This window comes from Athene cunicularia (genome assembly GCF_003259725.1).
Source record: "Athene cunicularia isolate RWA chromosome 14 unlocalized genomic scaffold, athCun1 chr14_part1, whole genome shotgun sequence".
Lineage (NCBI taxonomy): Eukaryota > Metazoa > Chordata > Aves > Strigiformes > Strigidae > Athene > Athene cunicularia.
This window is the reverse complement of record NW_020799118.1, coordinates 7,501,355-7,517,589: the sequence shown is the minus strand read 5'-3', so window position 1 is coordinate 7,517,589 and position 16,235 is coordinate 7,501,355. Positions and strand designations below refer to the sequence as shown.

The 16,235-nt window shown below is 36.2% G+C and overlaps 2 protein-coding genes across 3 annotated transcripts in view; both read right to left on the bottom strand.

Annotated features, from left to right (window-relative positions):
* Nucleotides 1–5,945, bottom strand: part of METTL9 (methyltransferase like 9) — a 26,822-nt gene extending 20,877 nt beyond the window's left edge. The window contains exons 1-2 of the mRNA XM_026859152.1: nucleotides 5,893–5,945; nucleotides 3,997–4,064 (exon numbers count right to left, since the gene is read on the bottom strand). Of these exons, the coding sequence (XP_026714953.1) occupies nucleotides 3,997–4,064; nucleotides 5,893–5,945 (121 nt within the window). The remainder of the gene's footprint in view (nucleotides 1–3,996; nucleotides 4,065–5,892) is intronic.
* The window catches only part of LOC113485861 (transmembrane protein 180-like), a 19,523-nt gene continuing 8,836 nt past the window's right edge, over nucleotides 5,549–16,235 (bottom strand). Inside the window, exons 5-7 of one of the 2 annotated variants that reach the window (XM_026859283.1) lie at nucleotides 15,309–15,392; nucleotides 14,180–14,323; nucleotides 5,549–6,704 (exon numbers count right to left, since the gene is read on the bottom strand). In XM_026859283.1, coding sequence (XP_026715084.1) covers nucleotides 6,575–6,704; nucleotides 14,180–14,323; nucleotides 15,309–15,392 — 358 coding nt within the window. In that variant the 3' untranslated portion in view covers nucleotides 5,549–6,574. The remainder of the gene's footprint in view (nucleotides 6,705–14,179; nucleotides 14,324–15,308; nucleotides 15,393–16,235) is intronic. The other variant, XM_026859284.1, reaches the window with a different exon arrangement.

Here is a 16,235-nt window from a genome sequence, read left to right as displayed (position 1 = left end):
AAGCTGAGGCGAGCGGCCGCGCTGCCGGCCCGAAATCCGCCCCGGCACCTCCCACACGCTGCGGCGGAGGTTCAGATTCCCGTCGCTCCAGGGGACCTTCCTGGAATTAGTACCTTTAAGGTTCAAAATTTTGGGAGGAGATCATCAAATTTCAGAAATTCTTGGCTGCTACAGCAGTAAGTGCTGAGAGATGGAAGTGGTGCTTCCCATAAAGCTGTGCTTGGTTTCCATTATCTTCAAGATTTTTTTTTCCGTACACAGAAACTGGAGGTCGCTAAGCCCGGAGGTGATAATGGTGTCCAAAACGCAGATACCCCGCCTGGGGTGCAGTAGGTCAGTAATCACACACTCAGGAGAGACACTGCTTATTTATTTTAGGGCTGCACAAGCCTAGGTGCTCAGTGATTTCCCACACATCAAGCACACCAATGGGACTTTTCACACTATATTTATACACAAAAGTTGCAGAGATAGTAATTTTCTAAGTCCACCCTCTCTGCAATGACTGGTTAGTGATTTACATACAATTATAATACTGCTGACACCGTACTTCTATTACTATGCATGCTCAGGGTTGACCTATAGGTGTGATTTTTAGTATTATAATGAGGTAGTTCAGCTAAGGATACGTGGACCTTGAGTTTGCTTGCCAAGTCAGCAATGTATCCTCTTCAAGGTGTAATGTCTCTGGGATGTTCTTGCTCAAAGAAGGCTATCTACTTGTTCTTCTGATTAGGATGCCTTTGGCTTTAACACAGACAAGGAACATCCTTCTTGACTTAAGCACAACATTGCTACATTGTTCTAAAAGCTTAACCGTCAACCACAAGATTCCTAAAAACCCCAAACCATTTTTAAATTGGGTCATTAAAGATAAATTGGGTCATTACAGGACTCGCTCTTCAAAAGGGACTTCAATCTGCAGATGAAAGACTACAACAACCCTTTGAAATATAAAATTCAGCTTCAAACCCTCAGACATTTAAATCTTTCTTGTAAACAACTATTTTGCAATGGCTCAGAGTAAACCTTAATGCTTTTTTGTTCCACTGGTTGCTGGAATTTCTGCAACATTTTGTTTACAAAACTTCCAACCTGGGCCCTGTGGCAGGAGCTTGTGTCACTGCACAGGAGAATCTAAGACCCTCAATCCAGGATTTTTTTTCCTGAAGCTGTGGGATGTGCATGCAGAGGAAGGAGAAGTCATCGAGTAGGCAGGAAAATAAGAACTTCAGAGTTGGACTCCTGCATCCTATTTCTGTGCATGGGGATGCAGTGGGGCATAGTGGAGACTCGTGGATAAAAATGTGCCCTTAATGCAACTAATACCCCAGAGAGGAAGGCTAGCCTAGAACAGACAGTACTTATCAGAACATTTTTATCTGGGACAGGTCAAGCTGGCTAAACACCTTTTGGCTTTTCATACAGAAGCATGTGCCTTTGCTAGAACAAAAGCCAGTTACTGTGGGTTTGGGTTAGGTACTACTGTTCTCCCTTATGCTCTAATAAACATAGGTTAATTTGTGCTCACAGGAAATGAGGAATACTGTATACAATTGAAACTGAAAGAAAATCTAGACAAAGTTTACCTCATTAATCAAATTCCAGCTGTGTATGGCATCAGGGCTATCATCTCTCATCTCAGAAGAATGTTTCTTAACAACCACAAGCAATCCATATCTTTCCTTTTGATCAGATTTGAAAGGCTGCCCTTCATTTCCTGGTAAGGATGACACGGGAAATCAGACCACTGTGGGATCCTGGCTTCTACCTGGAATATCCTCTGATCAAGTACTAATCACATCCAACCTTGCTTACCCTGGGAAATCAGCAAAACCAGAGCAACAACAGAATACTGCCAGAGGATGTTTCTGTTCAGTTCATTTTCACTGACGTTTAACCTCCTTGAGGAAAGTTTTTGACATGAGAGCTTTAGACAGTTTTCCACATGACAATTTTTATTTTCTCCAATAGCTAGACAGGCTAAGATGCCTTTTTGGCCTACTTCTTTTTATTTGGTTTGGGATTAACACTGTCCTTTCTACATATGTTGTTTGTAAAGACAGATTAGCTTTATTTTTTCCCTCCAGGAATAAAGAAACTTTATAATCAAAATCCAAAATGCAAAAGATAAATTTTTTTATTTTGCTGCTTTTTAAACAGACATATGCTCACAATGTGTAAACCAATAAATAAAACTGTTTCAGGTTAGTTACATATAGTTCACAGGGAAACATATCCTAATTTTATCACATGTAAGATACAGGTAATAAATTGCATACCAAATAAAGTAAGGAATACACTAGCTTTTGTCTTTACACTGTCAGTATAAAACCTGGGTATGTTTTAATGAGATTTTTCAAAGTTCCTACTCAGTGTTACATTTGTCATTAATATTCTGCTGCAGTAGTTGTACACTAAGCATATTTTTTCTCTTGACAGGCTACAAAAACACACTATTCATGCATATTTAGGTAATAATTTTGATGTATTGTCATTTCCATATAGGCTGGTAGAATTGTAACCAATCACTGGACAATCTCAGAAAACTATTTGTTGTATAAGTGTATGCATATGTCATTCAAAGCAGCAAGTGTGGTGAGAGAGGATTTCCAGAGAAAAAGGAATCACTTTTTTTCTACTTTCTCCTCAACTGTTTAGATAGTGTTTCTTCTTTCTCTTGATGGAAAATTTCCATAATCGATTGAATACCTAGAGTCCAAAAGGTTCAAAACATACCCAAAGATTTTAACACAGCCTGCATTTCATTTGTGGTGATCACAAGGAGCCTGGTGTGCTGGAGCAGGACTCAGTGTGACAGGGCTGCCTACACAGCCTCACGTCTTCCAAGATGCAAATCTTCAATTTTCCCAATAAAGTACAGCGATAGAACAACTTTCCCTTCTATTATTTAATTAATACTAAGAAAGTGATTACCAGAAAGAGGTCTTTAAGATAAACATAGATATCTAAAATCCTCTTCTGCAAAGGTAACCCAGGAATCCCAGCTGTGGGTCTGTCCAGCTAAGACAACTCACTCCCTGTCTCACTTGTACAAAATCAGCTAGAATTAATTTGACTGCATGTACTACTGAGCTTTTTCCTGAGTTGGCTTAATTCTGTAAGAAAGAGCTCAGAAGTATTTTTGGAGATGTGGCTTATCATAACTGTTCCTTCCCCTTCCTGCTTGTCTTTCCTGACAGCATCCATTAAGCTGTACAACCCTATTAAAATGTAAACATTCTACTAGCCATGTCAACATAGTATATTCATGAATTACTGAGCAGTTCCAAAATCAGCAACGGCAGGAGACTGGGAAGGTCATTTTGTACAAGACAAGAACTGAGGCAGGCCTGTAAGCACCACAAAACATAAATCTAATTTTTTCCTACTTAAAATTAAATAGGCTTTGGTGCCATTTATACAATGTTTTCACTCTATTACAAACCATCTATTATATTGCTACTATACTAGACTAACATTCCTTAGTGTCTATTAGATAACATCCTTTTAAATCTAGTAGACACTTTTCCCTATTGATTTTCAATAAATAAAATTCATTTAGTGTATTAAGATCCAAATTCTCAGAATTTATAGAGAAACTCTAAGAGTAGGCTTCAAGCATGAAATTTCTCATTCTCTGAAGTTATCACAGCATTTCATATTTTATACTGTACACACTTAAATTCTCTTTATAAGTTATGAGACTATTTTAGACACCCTTAAATTATCAAGATTAAATTGGGGCATTTTTCCAGCAGCAGGACTTCCAAGCTCAGATACTATTAGCTAACAAGGAGAGAAAGCAGACAAACCAGCTGTTGCAAGACACTGAACTTTTGCCTTTGATCATGCTTTACTTGATTCAGGGCCAAAAACAATCTCATGTAGGTTTAGCGAGGATAACAAAGTTTAGCGTGTGACAGAGAAATAGAGAATAAGAGACATCAGTCATAACATACTGTCAACCTCCTATTCTTGTAATAAGACTGCTACCTGAATTTAAAGCACTTTTCCAGTCCTCTTTTCGATTGACTATTGGTGCGATGAAAGACACTTTTTTCCTGGACAGACAAATGGGAGAATAATAAATAACAAGTTTGCAAAATCATATTAAATAATTCGTACTGTACTTCTCAGATTTGTTTTCTAAACTACTTTATTTTACACAGTTAATCTCTCATATCTTAATGCTGTTTTGCTTAGAAATCTTTGACTATTTAGTTTATTATCTTAATTCTAAAGAAGCAGCATTTTACACAGGCTATTCAAACTATGCATTCAGTCATATCACCCCTTGCTTTCTTATTTCAATTAAAAAAATGGTATCCTTACCAAACATTAAAAAAAAAAAAAAATCCAATTGTTTCAAAGAATTCTTGGTGTAATTTTGACACTTAAACCCACTTACTAATTTTCCTGTTGTATAGCACAATGTTCTCCCAGTTGTACACTATGTTCTAATAACTTAGTATTAGATCTAAGTAATAAACAGAGTCATCCAAGAAAACCAATTTGTGGAACAACATTTTCACCTATCAAAATATATATTCTATGAGGATAGGATAAACATATAAAATTTAGGAAATATAGAAACAGTAAAGAAAAATAAAACTATTTTATTTATTACCATTTTAAAGGAAATGTCAGGGAGAAGACTTTCATATAATGAATCAAAGATTACATTAACTTAAATTCCTTCAGATTTTTGTCCTTTGGCTTTTGCTCTTTTTGCCTTTCAGGCATACATGCAATGCAGTAAATCTTTTAAAATTCAGAATCTAAACACACAGCCCATATCTGCTCTGGTATTTCTGTAAATATTCTTTGGATCTGTAAATACAAGTGACACTAGTAAGTGTACATTATGCTATTAGCACGTAATGCAAATGAATAATGGTATCTCTGACAAGACAGAGGTAGAAAACAGGTAATATAACTTAAAACTTCATGACACTTCTGGCTTCTTACATTTTAACATAAAACTTCATATTCCTATCAAAGGGTTCACTTAGATTTCTAAATATTTAACAATGCTATCCCACTTTTTCACTCATCACTTTGAAAGCACTTTGTATTTCAAAAAAGGCAAGGAAACATCGTTTCTACTCTGCAAATGTAAAAACTGAGGCACAAAAGGCTATTTTTTTTCAAATCTCAAACCTCTTCATTAAATTATGCTAGCATCCACCAAAATGCAGGCAACTTCTTACACGCCCTTCTCTTCCAAGTTACCTATCATAATAAATGTAGAACCTTAGAAATGAGCTGGCTCAGCACTTTAAAATTGGGATACATACAATGCATCTACTTGTACTTTCAAGTGACTGGCACTCCATAAGAAAGGTGCTTCTAAAATTATGTTTGCCCAGACAAAACAAAGAACAAAAATGAAGTGATTATATCATACTTAAGCTATGTATCATTGCAAATTTACATACTGGATATACTGGAGGAAAGAATATTTATTAAACAGGAGTATTGTAAACATGCTCATGTATCTTATTACAACACATGTGAAATAAGAGAGGATTCAATGTTTCTGAAATTTTATCAAAAACCCTTTATTTAATAAAAATCACAGGATCCATTTAAAAGTTTAACTGAAAAGATTCTGGTAATAATTAATCAGAAATCAACTAACTTCAACATGATTAATTAGAAATTAACTTCAACTGTCAGCACATTAAATGAGTTTGCCAATGTAACACTACTATGTAGGTAGAATTTGATTCAATATGTGTGTGCTTAGATTTGTCCAACTAACTGAACACTACTACACCCATACACTAATGTTTTTCTTACCAAAATGACATTCTGTATTAAGTACTAACAATATGGTACCTTCAAAATAATTTTCCCATTTAAAGACAGAAAACTGCATCTACCTACCACCGACTAGACACATCTGGAAAGCCAGTGAGGACGTATGGAGCTTTTTCCATATCCGGCAATACTTCATTGAACAGCATCTGAATCTTTTTCTTCTTTAGCCTTACACAGACTTTTACAGGGTAGTTAATTATTCTTGACTCTTCCTGCGGTAGCTGTCTTGATACTGGTCAGCTAGACGCCATCTAAATTCTTCTCTTCATCTCCCTGCCATCCATGAGAGATGTCCACCAGGCTCTTCCAGATTAACTTCAGAGATCTGCCATTTTATCAGTATGGCAAAATTAATTCACCATCTTTCAGTGAACTTAAGAAAATACAGTCCCCTGGAATTCCAGGTGCTGGGTGGGGATTCCTTTACCTGATCTGCTATATCCATTCTTCAGATGAGTTAGCAGTGACCACTATATACCAGAAATTACTTTATTTGGTAATTAAGGATAAAGCCTACTAAAGGCAAACAACTGAGGTAGTAAAAAAATCTGTGTAGGCTCAGCATTAAGGCTGAATGTGATCTGTGTTACAGTCTACACAGCCTGAAGAATGCAACTCTATTGAAATGGTTCAAACTGTGCTTGGCCTAATAGTCCATTTAATGAAGTTTTGCTTTTTCACATTTAAAACATACCAAGTCTTTTGTGGTACAATTCAGCAGAAGATTTACTGACCAACTGTTACAAATTTAGCGTACAGCTGTCATATGACTATTCTGGATTGAAAAGCGAGTCCACGTCAGGATCTGTATGACTGCAATGCAAAGTGGAACCAGACAGATCAAATAGAACATGGCATCATGAAGACCTAAAAGCAAACTGGTGAAGAAGATGAAAACACAGCTTTCAGGATGAAGAAGATTAACTTTCATGATCAATTCACAACAAATTATTTTTAAAGCATTCACTTTATATACACATATACAGCATATACACATTACTGTGTATAATCTAAATAAAAAAAGTATAAGTATCAGATGTCAAATATAATTCAATTGTATTTTCTAATTCTACATACAAATATGAATTTTATGTTGTTTGCTTCTTTCATAATAGCTGGGAGGAAATTAGATAATTAGCACACAAAGAGTTAATGTTAGTAAACTGCAGGCAACCTAAGAAATCCTATTTGCTGCTGTAGTACACATCTGTATTACATAATCTAGAAATCAATTTAAGCAATATAATCCAATTATAGAACAGAGCATCTGAAAAGCTTTAGTAACACTGAAAAATCTGAGAGAAAGAAAGCAGAAAATGGAAGCAAACATTTTAATATGTAATTATTTTATTAAGTTAAAATCTGTGCTACTAGCTATCCACATAGTGTGTTGTTAGTCACCCAGTGCTAGATGGAAGTCATGATTAACGCACAAAACTCAGGTATGGTGTAAAGGGCTGTTTGAAATATAAAGCCTTATTTCATTTTGTTTTAAAATAAATGATTAAAAGATAATATAAACCATAAAAAGAATACATGTGAAATTAACACTCATTTATTCTCACAGATGCATGGTATTTCCTCATCTAAATCTTCTCTAAGGAATAAGAGATGAAACATCAACAAATATGAATCAAAAAATAAAATATAGAAGTCAAATGAGTTCCTTTTTATGAGCAGTATGATTTCTGACACCTCAAAACATACATTTAGGCATTCCTCTAGTAGCTAGAATCATCTACTGGCATTGTGTTAATTATTGGATTCTAATTACTTAAACATCAGGAAAGTCAACTCAAACTGAGAAACAGCCCCTAAATGAACTTTCCCTCCATGAGGCAGTTTATGTTACCTTCTATTTTGTTTCCTTAGCATTCAGGGATGAGATAGGAAACTCATGGAACAGCTATGGACATGAAAAACACTTGAACAGGCTTTTGAATAAAACCTAAGAGTTTCTCTGAATCATAAAAGAATCAACTCATGTCTCACACTGTGTTTAACAGAAAAAATGCTTGCAACCTCCAACATTGCCCAGATTTATTTCTTAGTACATACACACACTCATAGGACAGTCACACTTTATCTCAAGTTAAGTACGTGCTAATGCTACATAAGAAAACAAAAAACCACAGGCTTACAAGTGAATTACTTAATCCCTTGGGCAACTGCATTTAAGACTGGAACTGTTCACTAGTAGGTTACTGGACCGTAGCCAATGTTTATTGGCAATGACAATAATTTACCATTTGGATGCTGTTTCCTGGCCTGTATTCAACTGCATTTTCAGTTCATCTACAAGTAAACAACGGCCCACATCATGCACACCACTGTCACAACTGCCAATAGTTAACTGTATGAGCAGTGTCAGCAGGGAGGCCACAGACCAATTACTTACCTATCCAAAGGTGAAAACAGGACTAAGACACAGTTAACAGGATTTGGAGGCTTGTACTTGGCTGTTCTCCACACTAAAGAGGATTGTGGTTTTCAGTACTAAAATTATTCTGTCTTTACACATGGACTTCAGGAAGGACAAAAAAAGAAAGAACATCTGCCAAATCACGCACACTGGTGCAATCCTGGTTTGGTTTCACCGGAACAATATTGCTTTAAGAAAATAATATTACCTATCGTACTGTAAAACCTTGAGCTACTGCAGGAATTAAGAACAATATCTATAGTACACAGAACAAGGAATGGGAAAATATTTCATTAAGGGACTGAGATAAATCAAGAGCAGAGCTCAGATTTCATCGTAATAATAGCTGAACCAGTAATTTCAGAAATTTCCTTGTCTACAGTTTTTGCACACACAGGAATAAAACATGCAATCTTTCACTAACCAGCCCTAATATCACTCTGAGTAGAATGTGATGCAGTCCAGTAATTCGATATGAAAGCATTAACAGTTTAAAGAGCCTCCAGTGAATAATGAAGAGTTGCTGTCAAATAACTTCATGCTGAAGTACGAATTTGAAAAGCACACTTTATAGAAGTTAGTTGTAGTTGCAGTGGCTTTCCAGAAGAGGGAGTTTTGAAACTAGTTATCTTTTCCATAGCAAAAAGAAAAAAACAACTCGCCAAACTAAAACAAAACAAAACAAAACAAAACCCCAAGGCAAACAAAAAACCCCCCCAAGCTATATGGGTCAGGTAATGCTTTGCTGAGATGATGGACCAAAAATTAAAAAAAAAAACAAACAGGACCATTCCATTCTGCAAGCTATTGCTCAAATTTTAAGGATATTAAAAATACTTAAGGTAGCTTCCACTACAAAATGCTTAATTGATGTGTAGTGACCACATTTCCTAAGAATGTGGTATAATGTGTATATTAACGTATACACAATCATGTGTAACACACATGGAATTGTGTACAATATCTAGGCCAACCTCACATGTGAAAAAGGTTATACCAAAAAGCAAGATTTCTGGAAGAGGGATACACTATGCATAGCAGAAGTCACACTTCAGAGTTACAGCACCACAGGCAAAATCAAGAGATACTGGATTGCTCCTAAGGAAGAAGACATCACTGTGACTAAGAAGTCACATTGAGGAGAAGTGGATATGGGTACTGGTAAGTAAGAAGTTGGTGATGTTAATGGTCAATGCAAAGGCTTCAGTACAGAGGAAGAGAGACAGTCTAGGTCTTTGGAATTCCTGGTCTAATACAGTACTGGGTTCACTGTTCAGTGACAAGCATATTCTCGTTTCTGATCAATGTTAACCATCCACCTGGAGGTGTTATGCCTCATGTATGAAAGAAAAAGGGGACTGAATTTTCCTTTCTTCTAGAATCTTACTCTGTATAAAACCTCTTCACTGTCTTACCAGCTTAGGTGCCCTAGAGAACACAACTGTAACAGAAGCCAGCAAGATGATGATGAACCATTTTGTCTCAGAAGGTCTTCTGGGATACGAATTTCACTTATAACTCATCAGTTGCCCTAATCAGCTGCTCAGGAATGTGGTCTTTACTGAGTCAGAGAACATGTATGTGTGAATTGCTCAACAGCATGATGGCAACAAAAGACAGCAAAGCTTAAAAACCAGCAACTTACTGTTGGCTGGTACTCTGTTAAGAGTTTTGGTGCTCTAATGAAGCAACAATGAAATATCCTGATCTTGGAGAATGTCAATGAGTCATAATATCACATAACTGAAGAACCAAAATGTAATCACTGGAATGATGAAGAGGTGGAGTTGAGGTAGTGTCATCTTCAAGACCTTTTGCTGGAGGCATAAGAATCAGAAGATATATGATTTCTCCCAGCAGATAGCTTTTGATATTTTTTTTTTTTAAACAGTGTAAAATGAGCAAAGACAGAATATTTATGAAGCCCACTTCTGGCAGTATGCTATAAATAAAATGCTATCAAATGTATAAGATAAATAAACAAGGGGAGAAGAAACCCTTCCCCTGCAAGCTATGAGGGGTTTTTTATATGCAGGTTGGAGTCATCCAGAATGTTTGAGAGCTCTAGCATTCCATGTGGTCTTGAGTAAGCAATATACAAAGACATGAGGAATGAGGAAATGAAATTACAGTATTACACAAAGATCAGTGTGAACAAGAAAAGCTTATTTCCATAATTTTCAACTGTAAACTCATTGCTGGCAACTGTGTTTTACTACAGCAAAAGCCTGGAAAGTTGCTGAGAATACAAAAAACAATGTTCAGACTTTTGATGCTGGAGGGAAAGATAAGGGAGACATCTGGACATTACTGAAGGAGACCACTGATTGTCTGCTAATACTTTTCTCCATTCACTCCACAGTATATTAACATACAAAACAAAACCAAAACTGAACACAGATAATAAAATACATCTTATTAAGATTCTTCTGATTTGCAAGAAGTTCTGTGAAATAACCGTGGAAGAAAACTAATGCAACAGATAGTAACTGTATATAAAAAACAACTGCTTGTCTGTAACTGTAATATACCCATATTTTCACTATCATTAAATACTGGAACTTTGTTCACAGAACAAGAATCACAGAATGGTTGAGGTTGGAAGGGACCTCTGGAAGTCATCTGCTTCACACCCAGGCTCAAGCAGGGCCACATAGAGCCAGCTGCCCAGGACTGTGTCTAGATACCTTTCAAATATTTCTAAGGATGGAGACTCCACAACCTCCCTGAGCAACCTGTTCACCTGCTCAGTCACACTCACAGTAAAAAGTGTTTCCTGATGTTCAGAGGGAACCTCCTGTGTTTCAGTTTATGCGCACTGCCTCTGGTCCTGTCACTGGGCACCACTGGGAAGAGCCTGAAACCATCCTCTTCGCACCCCTCCTTAAGGTATTTACATATATTAAGAAGATCCCTCCTGTGACTTCTCTTCTCCAGGCTGAACAGTGCCAAGTCTCTCAGCTTTTCCTCATAGGAGAGATGCTCCAGTCCCTTAATAACCCTTTGTGGTCCGTTGTTGGGTTCTCTCCTGTATGATCATGCGTCTCTTGTACTGAGGAGCCAAGAACTGAACACAATACTCCAGATGGGGCCTCACCAGTTCAGAGGGAAGGGTCATATCCTTTGACCTGCTGGCAATACTTTCTCTGATGCAGCAGCCCAAGATAACATTTGCCTTCTTTGCTGTAAGAGCACATCACTGGCTCATGTTCAGTTTGGTCTGCTAGGTCCTTTCCTGCCAAGCTGCTTTCCAGCTGGGTAGCCCCCAGTATATACTGGTGCATGGGGCTGTTCCTCCCCAGGTGCAGGACTTTGCACTTCTTGTTGAATCATGAGGATCCTGTCAGCACATTTCTCCAGCCTGCCAAGACTCCCTGTGTATCAGCCACACATCTGAGTTTTGTGTCATCACCAAACTTCCTGAGGATACATCCTGCTCCATCATCCAGATCATTAATGAAGATGTTAAACAGGACTGGACCCAGTATAGACCCCTAGGGTACACTACTAGTTACTGGCCTCCAACTAGACTTCATGCCACTGATCACCACGCTCTGGGCCTGGCCATTCAGCCAGTTTTCAACCTACCTCACTGTCTGCTCATCCACCCCGTATATCAAAGGCTTGTTTATGAGGATCTTACGGGAGACAGTGTCAAAGGCCTTACTGAAGTCCAGGTAGACAATATCCACTGCTCTTCCCTTGCCTACCAAGCTAGCCATTTCATTGTAGAGGTTTATCAAGTTGGTCAAGCAGGACTTGCCCTTGGTGAAGCCATGCTAACTACTACTGATTTTATTGTCCTTAATGTGACTGGAAATGGTTTCCAGGATTAGCTGCTCCATCACTGTTGCTATAGTTTAATTTTCAGTTCAAGAAAAAAAAAATTTGGAATTTACCAAATAGTTTATGGTTTTGGACTGCGTTTTCTCTCTTCTCCAGTAAAGAAAATTGCTGGAAACTCTTAAGACATACTTGTTCAGGGGCCAAATATTTTCTTAATGTAGAATAAGGGTCCTCTGTGCTATTTTTACAATTCACTACCACTACATCTAATAAAGTAAATGCTTTCCAGAACACTTCATTATATATAATTCATATGTGTGACTTTTTTTTTTTCTTAAAACAGTTTGAGCATATTTAAAGCAATCTCCTGTATTCAGTTTCTGTTTGTCCCCACACAACTCTGTCCTGATGCAAGTGTATTTTAGCTGTCTGTCTGTGGCTGAAATCAGCTGATAGGGTTTTAAAATGTGTAAGTAATTTTAGCTCAGTCAATGGTCTGAGTACTTTGCCATTGGGCAAACTGGCTCCCTAGAAACAATTTTGAGTAGTCTGGTCTTTGTGGGCTGTATGTCCACACCATAGTCCATTTGCAAAGCGAAGGACAAGCACATTCATACATGCATATACAGAAAACACATGCAGACTCTTCATATTTAAGAAATTATTTTTGAAGGGACAAGCAAAAGAAATATATCGCATTTTTCAGGTGTTCTTTGATTAACTGATCTTGGCTTTGTACCTTTATGCTGTTCCTTGCCCTAGTGAAATAAATCAAATTTCCACATGTCTCAAGTGAAAATATAGGTTTTAGAGATTGAGCGTCAAAGTATTTAAATTCTATATACAAGAAATTTATTGTTGCTATAGTCCAGAGGCTACTTACTGGGGGAAAAAAAGATTTATCATTACTGTGATTTAAAATGCATCCACAAAGGGATCATTTCTCTGATTGAAAGAGATCAGAACTGCAGTTTTTATGTGTCAAATCTGAATTTTCCTGAAACATCAAGATTCATATATTCAGCCTGCTCCTATCCACATCCAGTTCAACCGATCACTCTTCTGCAAAAATCACTCATTTTATTTGACATTATAATGAGGTTTATGTTCTCCTCCCATCATCTCACTTGCTGGCTATCTACAGAATGCATTAAAATAAAATTAACTGCTCTCAAACTTAAGCCTTCTTTGCTTGTGTCAGGATGCTTTTCTGAAGACCACCTGTTGTCCTTTTATGTCATGCTTTTCCTCATGCATTTTTTTTAAGAATTCCTCAAATGCAAAACATTCTCCTAGTCAGTCCTTTCTCCTTCAAGAGCTATCTCCACAAAAGTTCATATACAATTGTCTTCTATGTATTTTTTAAGGTTTCTACTCAAAATTTAGGAGAGCTATGTAGTTCTGAGGATATTCATATTGTTCTCTCAAGCAAATCCTAATCACGACTGATTTTTGCCTTTTAGTCCTGACTTCAGTTATTCCTTATGTTGCCACTTCCTCTTGTTGGTCATAAATAAACAGTCTATGACTCTTTCAGTGTACTGACTCCCTGTTAATTTGTTTTTATAAAAGGCCATGCATTTCCAACGTGCTAACTAGCAACCACAGCTTTATGCTGTGTATTAAGGTCTCCAGGGACTGCAATGAAATCATTAGCATTAGAATGGTCAGTAGTATTGAAGCCAAAATTATATTCCTACTTGAGACAGAATCCCTCCCTCCAGTGATTACACTGCTTTCTCTCAAACAAAAATGTATCTTAAATGCAACCTTATTAAGATTATATATTTAACCAAGTAGGTTTACAAGATAAACAAAATGCAGAAACCAGGACAACATGTATCTTAAGAGGCATTAGGTGATCTCAAACACTTTTTCTCTTTTTTGCAATAGAACTGGGTATGGTCAACTATTGAAATGTGTTATTTGTTTGTCAAAATTAGGTACATATCCTCATGTGTATTGTTTAAAAAGCTATTCTTTAAATAATTTTCTTCACAGATAAAAAACAACTGGAAAATATTTTTAAAGCACTCATGTTTAAAGTGCAGTTGATGCAAACTAATTGCAGATCAATTTGCTTTTTAGATGACAGGATTATTTCATGTTAATTTCTATGATTTAAAGTATCGCTTTTGAACTCACCTTGGATCAAGCTGAGCAACTTCATTATTCAAGTTCTCATATCCAAATTGATTTAGTATTGTAACCACAAGCATTGGAGCCAAAGATTGGGCAGGCTTGGTAAATAAAGCATTGGTACCAAAAACCATAGAGGAAAGTGGTGATCTAAAATATTTAGGGGGAAAAAGCAAACATGCAATACAAACTTATTAGTATATTGATTACAATAGTGATTTTAAAAATCCTGTTAATATGCAAATGCTGTCATGATCCACAGCTTTATATAGTTCACACATTCTAGCAAATGGATCAACTATTATAACGAAATTTAAATTTATTTGGAAATGAAAGGTAATAAACCTCTGGGGTATATATACAGCTTGGCCCCAATTCTGAAAGGACTTGCACCCAAGTTCAGCTTTGTGCACACTGAGTAATTACTGAAGTTAAGTTAGACTGAACAGTGCATGGAGAATTAATTACAATTTGAGACTTTACATGCATAAGGCCAGAAAAGGAGGCTTTTTTTTCTTCATGAAAGCAATAGCTCTCACCTTTGAGGGGCAATGGCTTTAATACAGTGACTAGGATTGAATTTTTACTTATGTAAACATTGACGGAACCCGCAGGAAGTTACCTGCACTTTGATAAAAATCCAAAAGGTCCATGAACTGTAATATGCTATGTCACAGCAGGTTTTATCAATTTTTATTTGAGAGATAACAGCAACCAGTTAGACTTTGAAATCTGCACTTTAAGTAGCAAAAGCAAAGCTTTCTAAACACCTTTTCCATGTTAGAAAGGCCTTATTCAAAAAGTCCATAAATTACAGTAGATGTATATGGTTACAAAATAATTCAGTTGAAGCTAACAGAAATAAAACCACAAAAAAATGAAGGACTTGGCTTATACTATAGTATAATTAAAACTAGAAATTACCTAATAATCTGCTTAAATTATGCTACTGAAGTAACCACAGGAAATTTTATTCAAGTTTTTATCTTTACTTATGCCAAGTTACTTTTACAGAAAGTACTTCTGTGTCAAGGATCCAAGATCATTTACTGTCTTTACTTTGACATAATCTAACTTATGAAAGAGTAACATGGCAAATAGCATATTTAAAGAAAAGTAGTTACTGCTGACATACCTCCGCTTGTGCTTTATTAAATCTGCATCAACAATATCTGCCAAAGGCAGATTGAATAAACTAAATGAAGCTTGTACAATTACCCTAAAGAAAGACAAAATATTTAAGATGGTTATAGTTCTTATACACATTTTCATAATGAAATGGTAACTGGCATTCTAACCCCAACACTGACATTTCTGCAAACACACAAAGCTGAGATGTTCTTTAGAACATGGTGATTTATCTGTTTAAACAGCAGTTCTCAAAGCATTATTAGATCTGTTCTTAATTGAGAATTAGAAAACAATTTCAAACCTAAAAAACAGGGATTTTTTTCTTTCTGTACTGGACACTGGTATAAAAGGTCATAAATACTTGCTTATCAGTGAATGTCATTTAAATGACATGGAGAAAAGAAACACCTTAGAAGAAAGTGAAACTGAAAATTTCTTCTTGAAATCTGAAAAGGACATGAGCATTACAGGAAAGATTACACGGAAGACAAACTTCCAAGTGGGAGAATTAGAGTAGTAAAAAGATTTTATGGGCATTCCTATGTATAGGAATACATTATATATATATTTACATTATATATAAATATATATATATATATGTATATATATATATATGCGCATTTAAACACACATACACACAAAGCTGACTCTTAACAAACTGCTAAACCGTAAACTGAAATATTATGATTTCTATGTCTTATTAAATTTTGGGTGTAATTAGCTTTTACTCATGAGAAGCTTTGAACAATTAGCACTTTAAACATACAGGCTTTAGGTACCTTACAATTTTTTCCTGAGGAAATCAAAATATATCTTCATCATTTAAAGTATGCAGGTAATGAAATTCAATTTATTGTTCACACAATTCAGTGTTACAGTAGCCCGTGACTGAAATACTGAAAATAAGAATGAAAGGGGGGGGGGGGGGGGG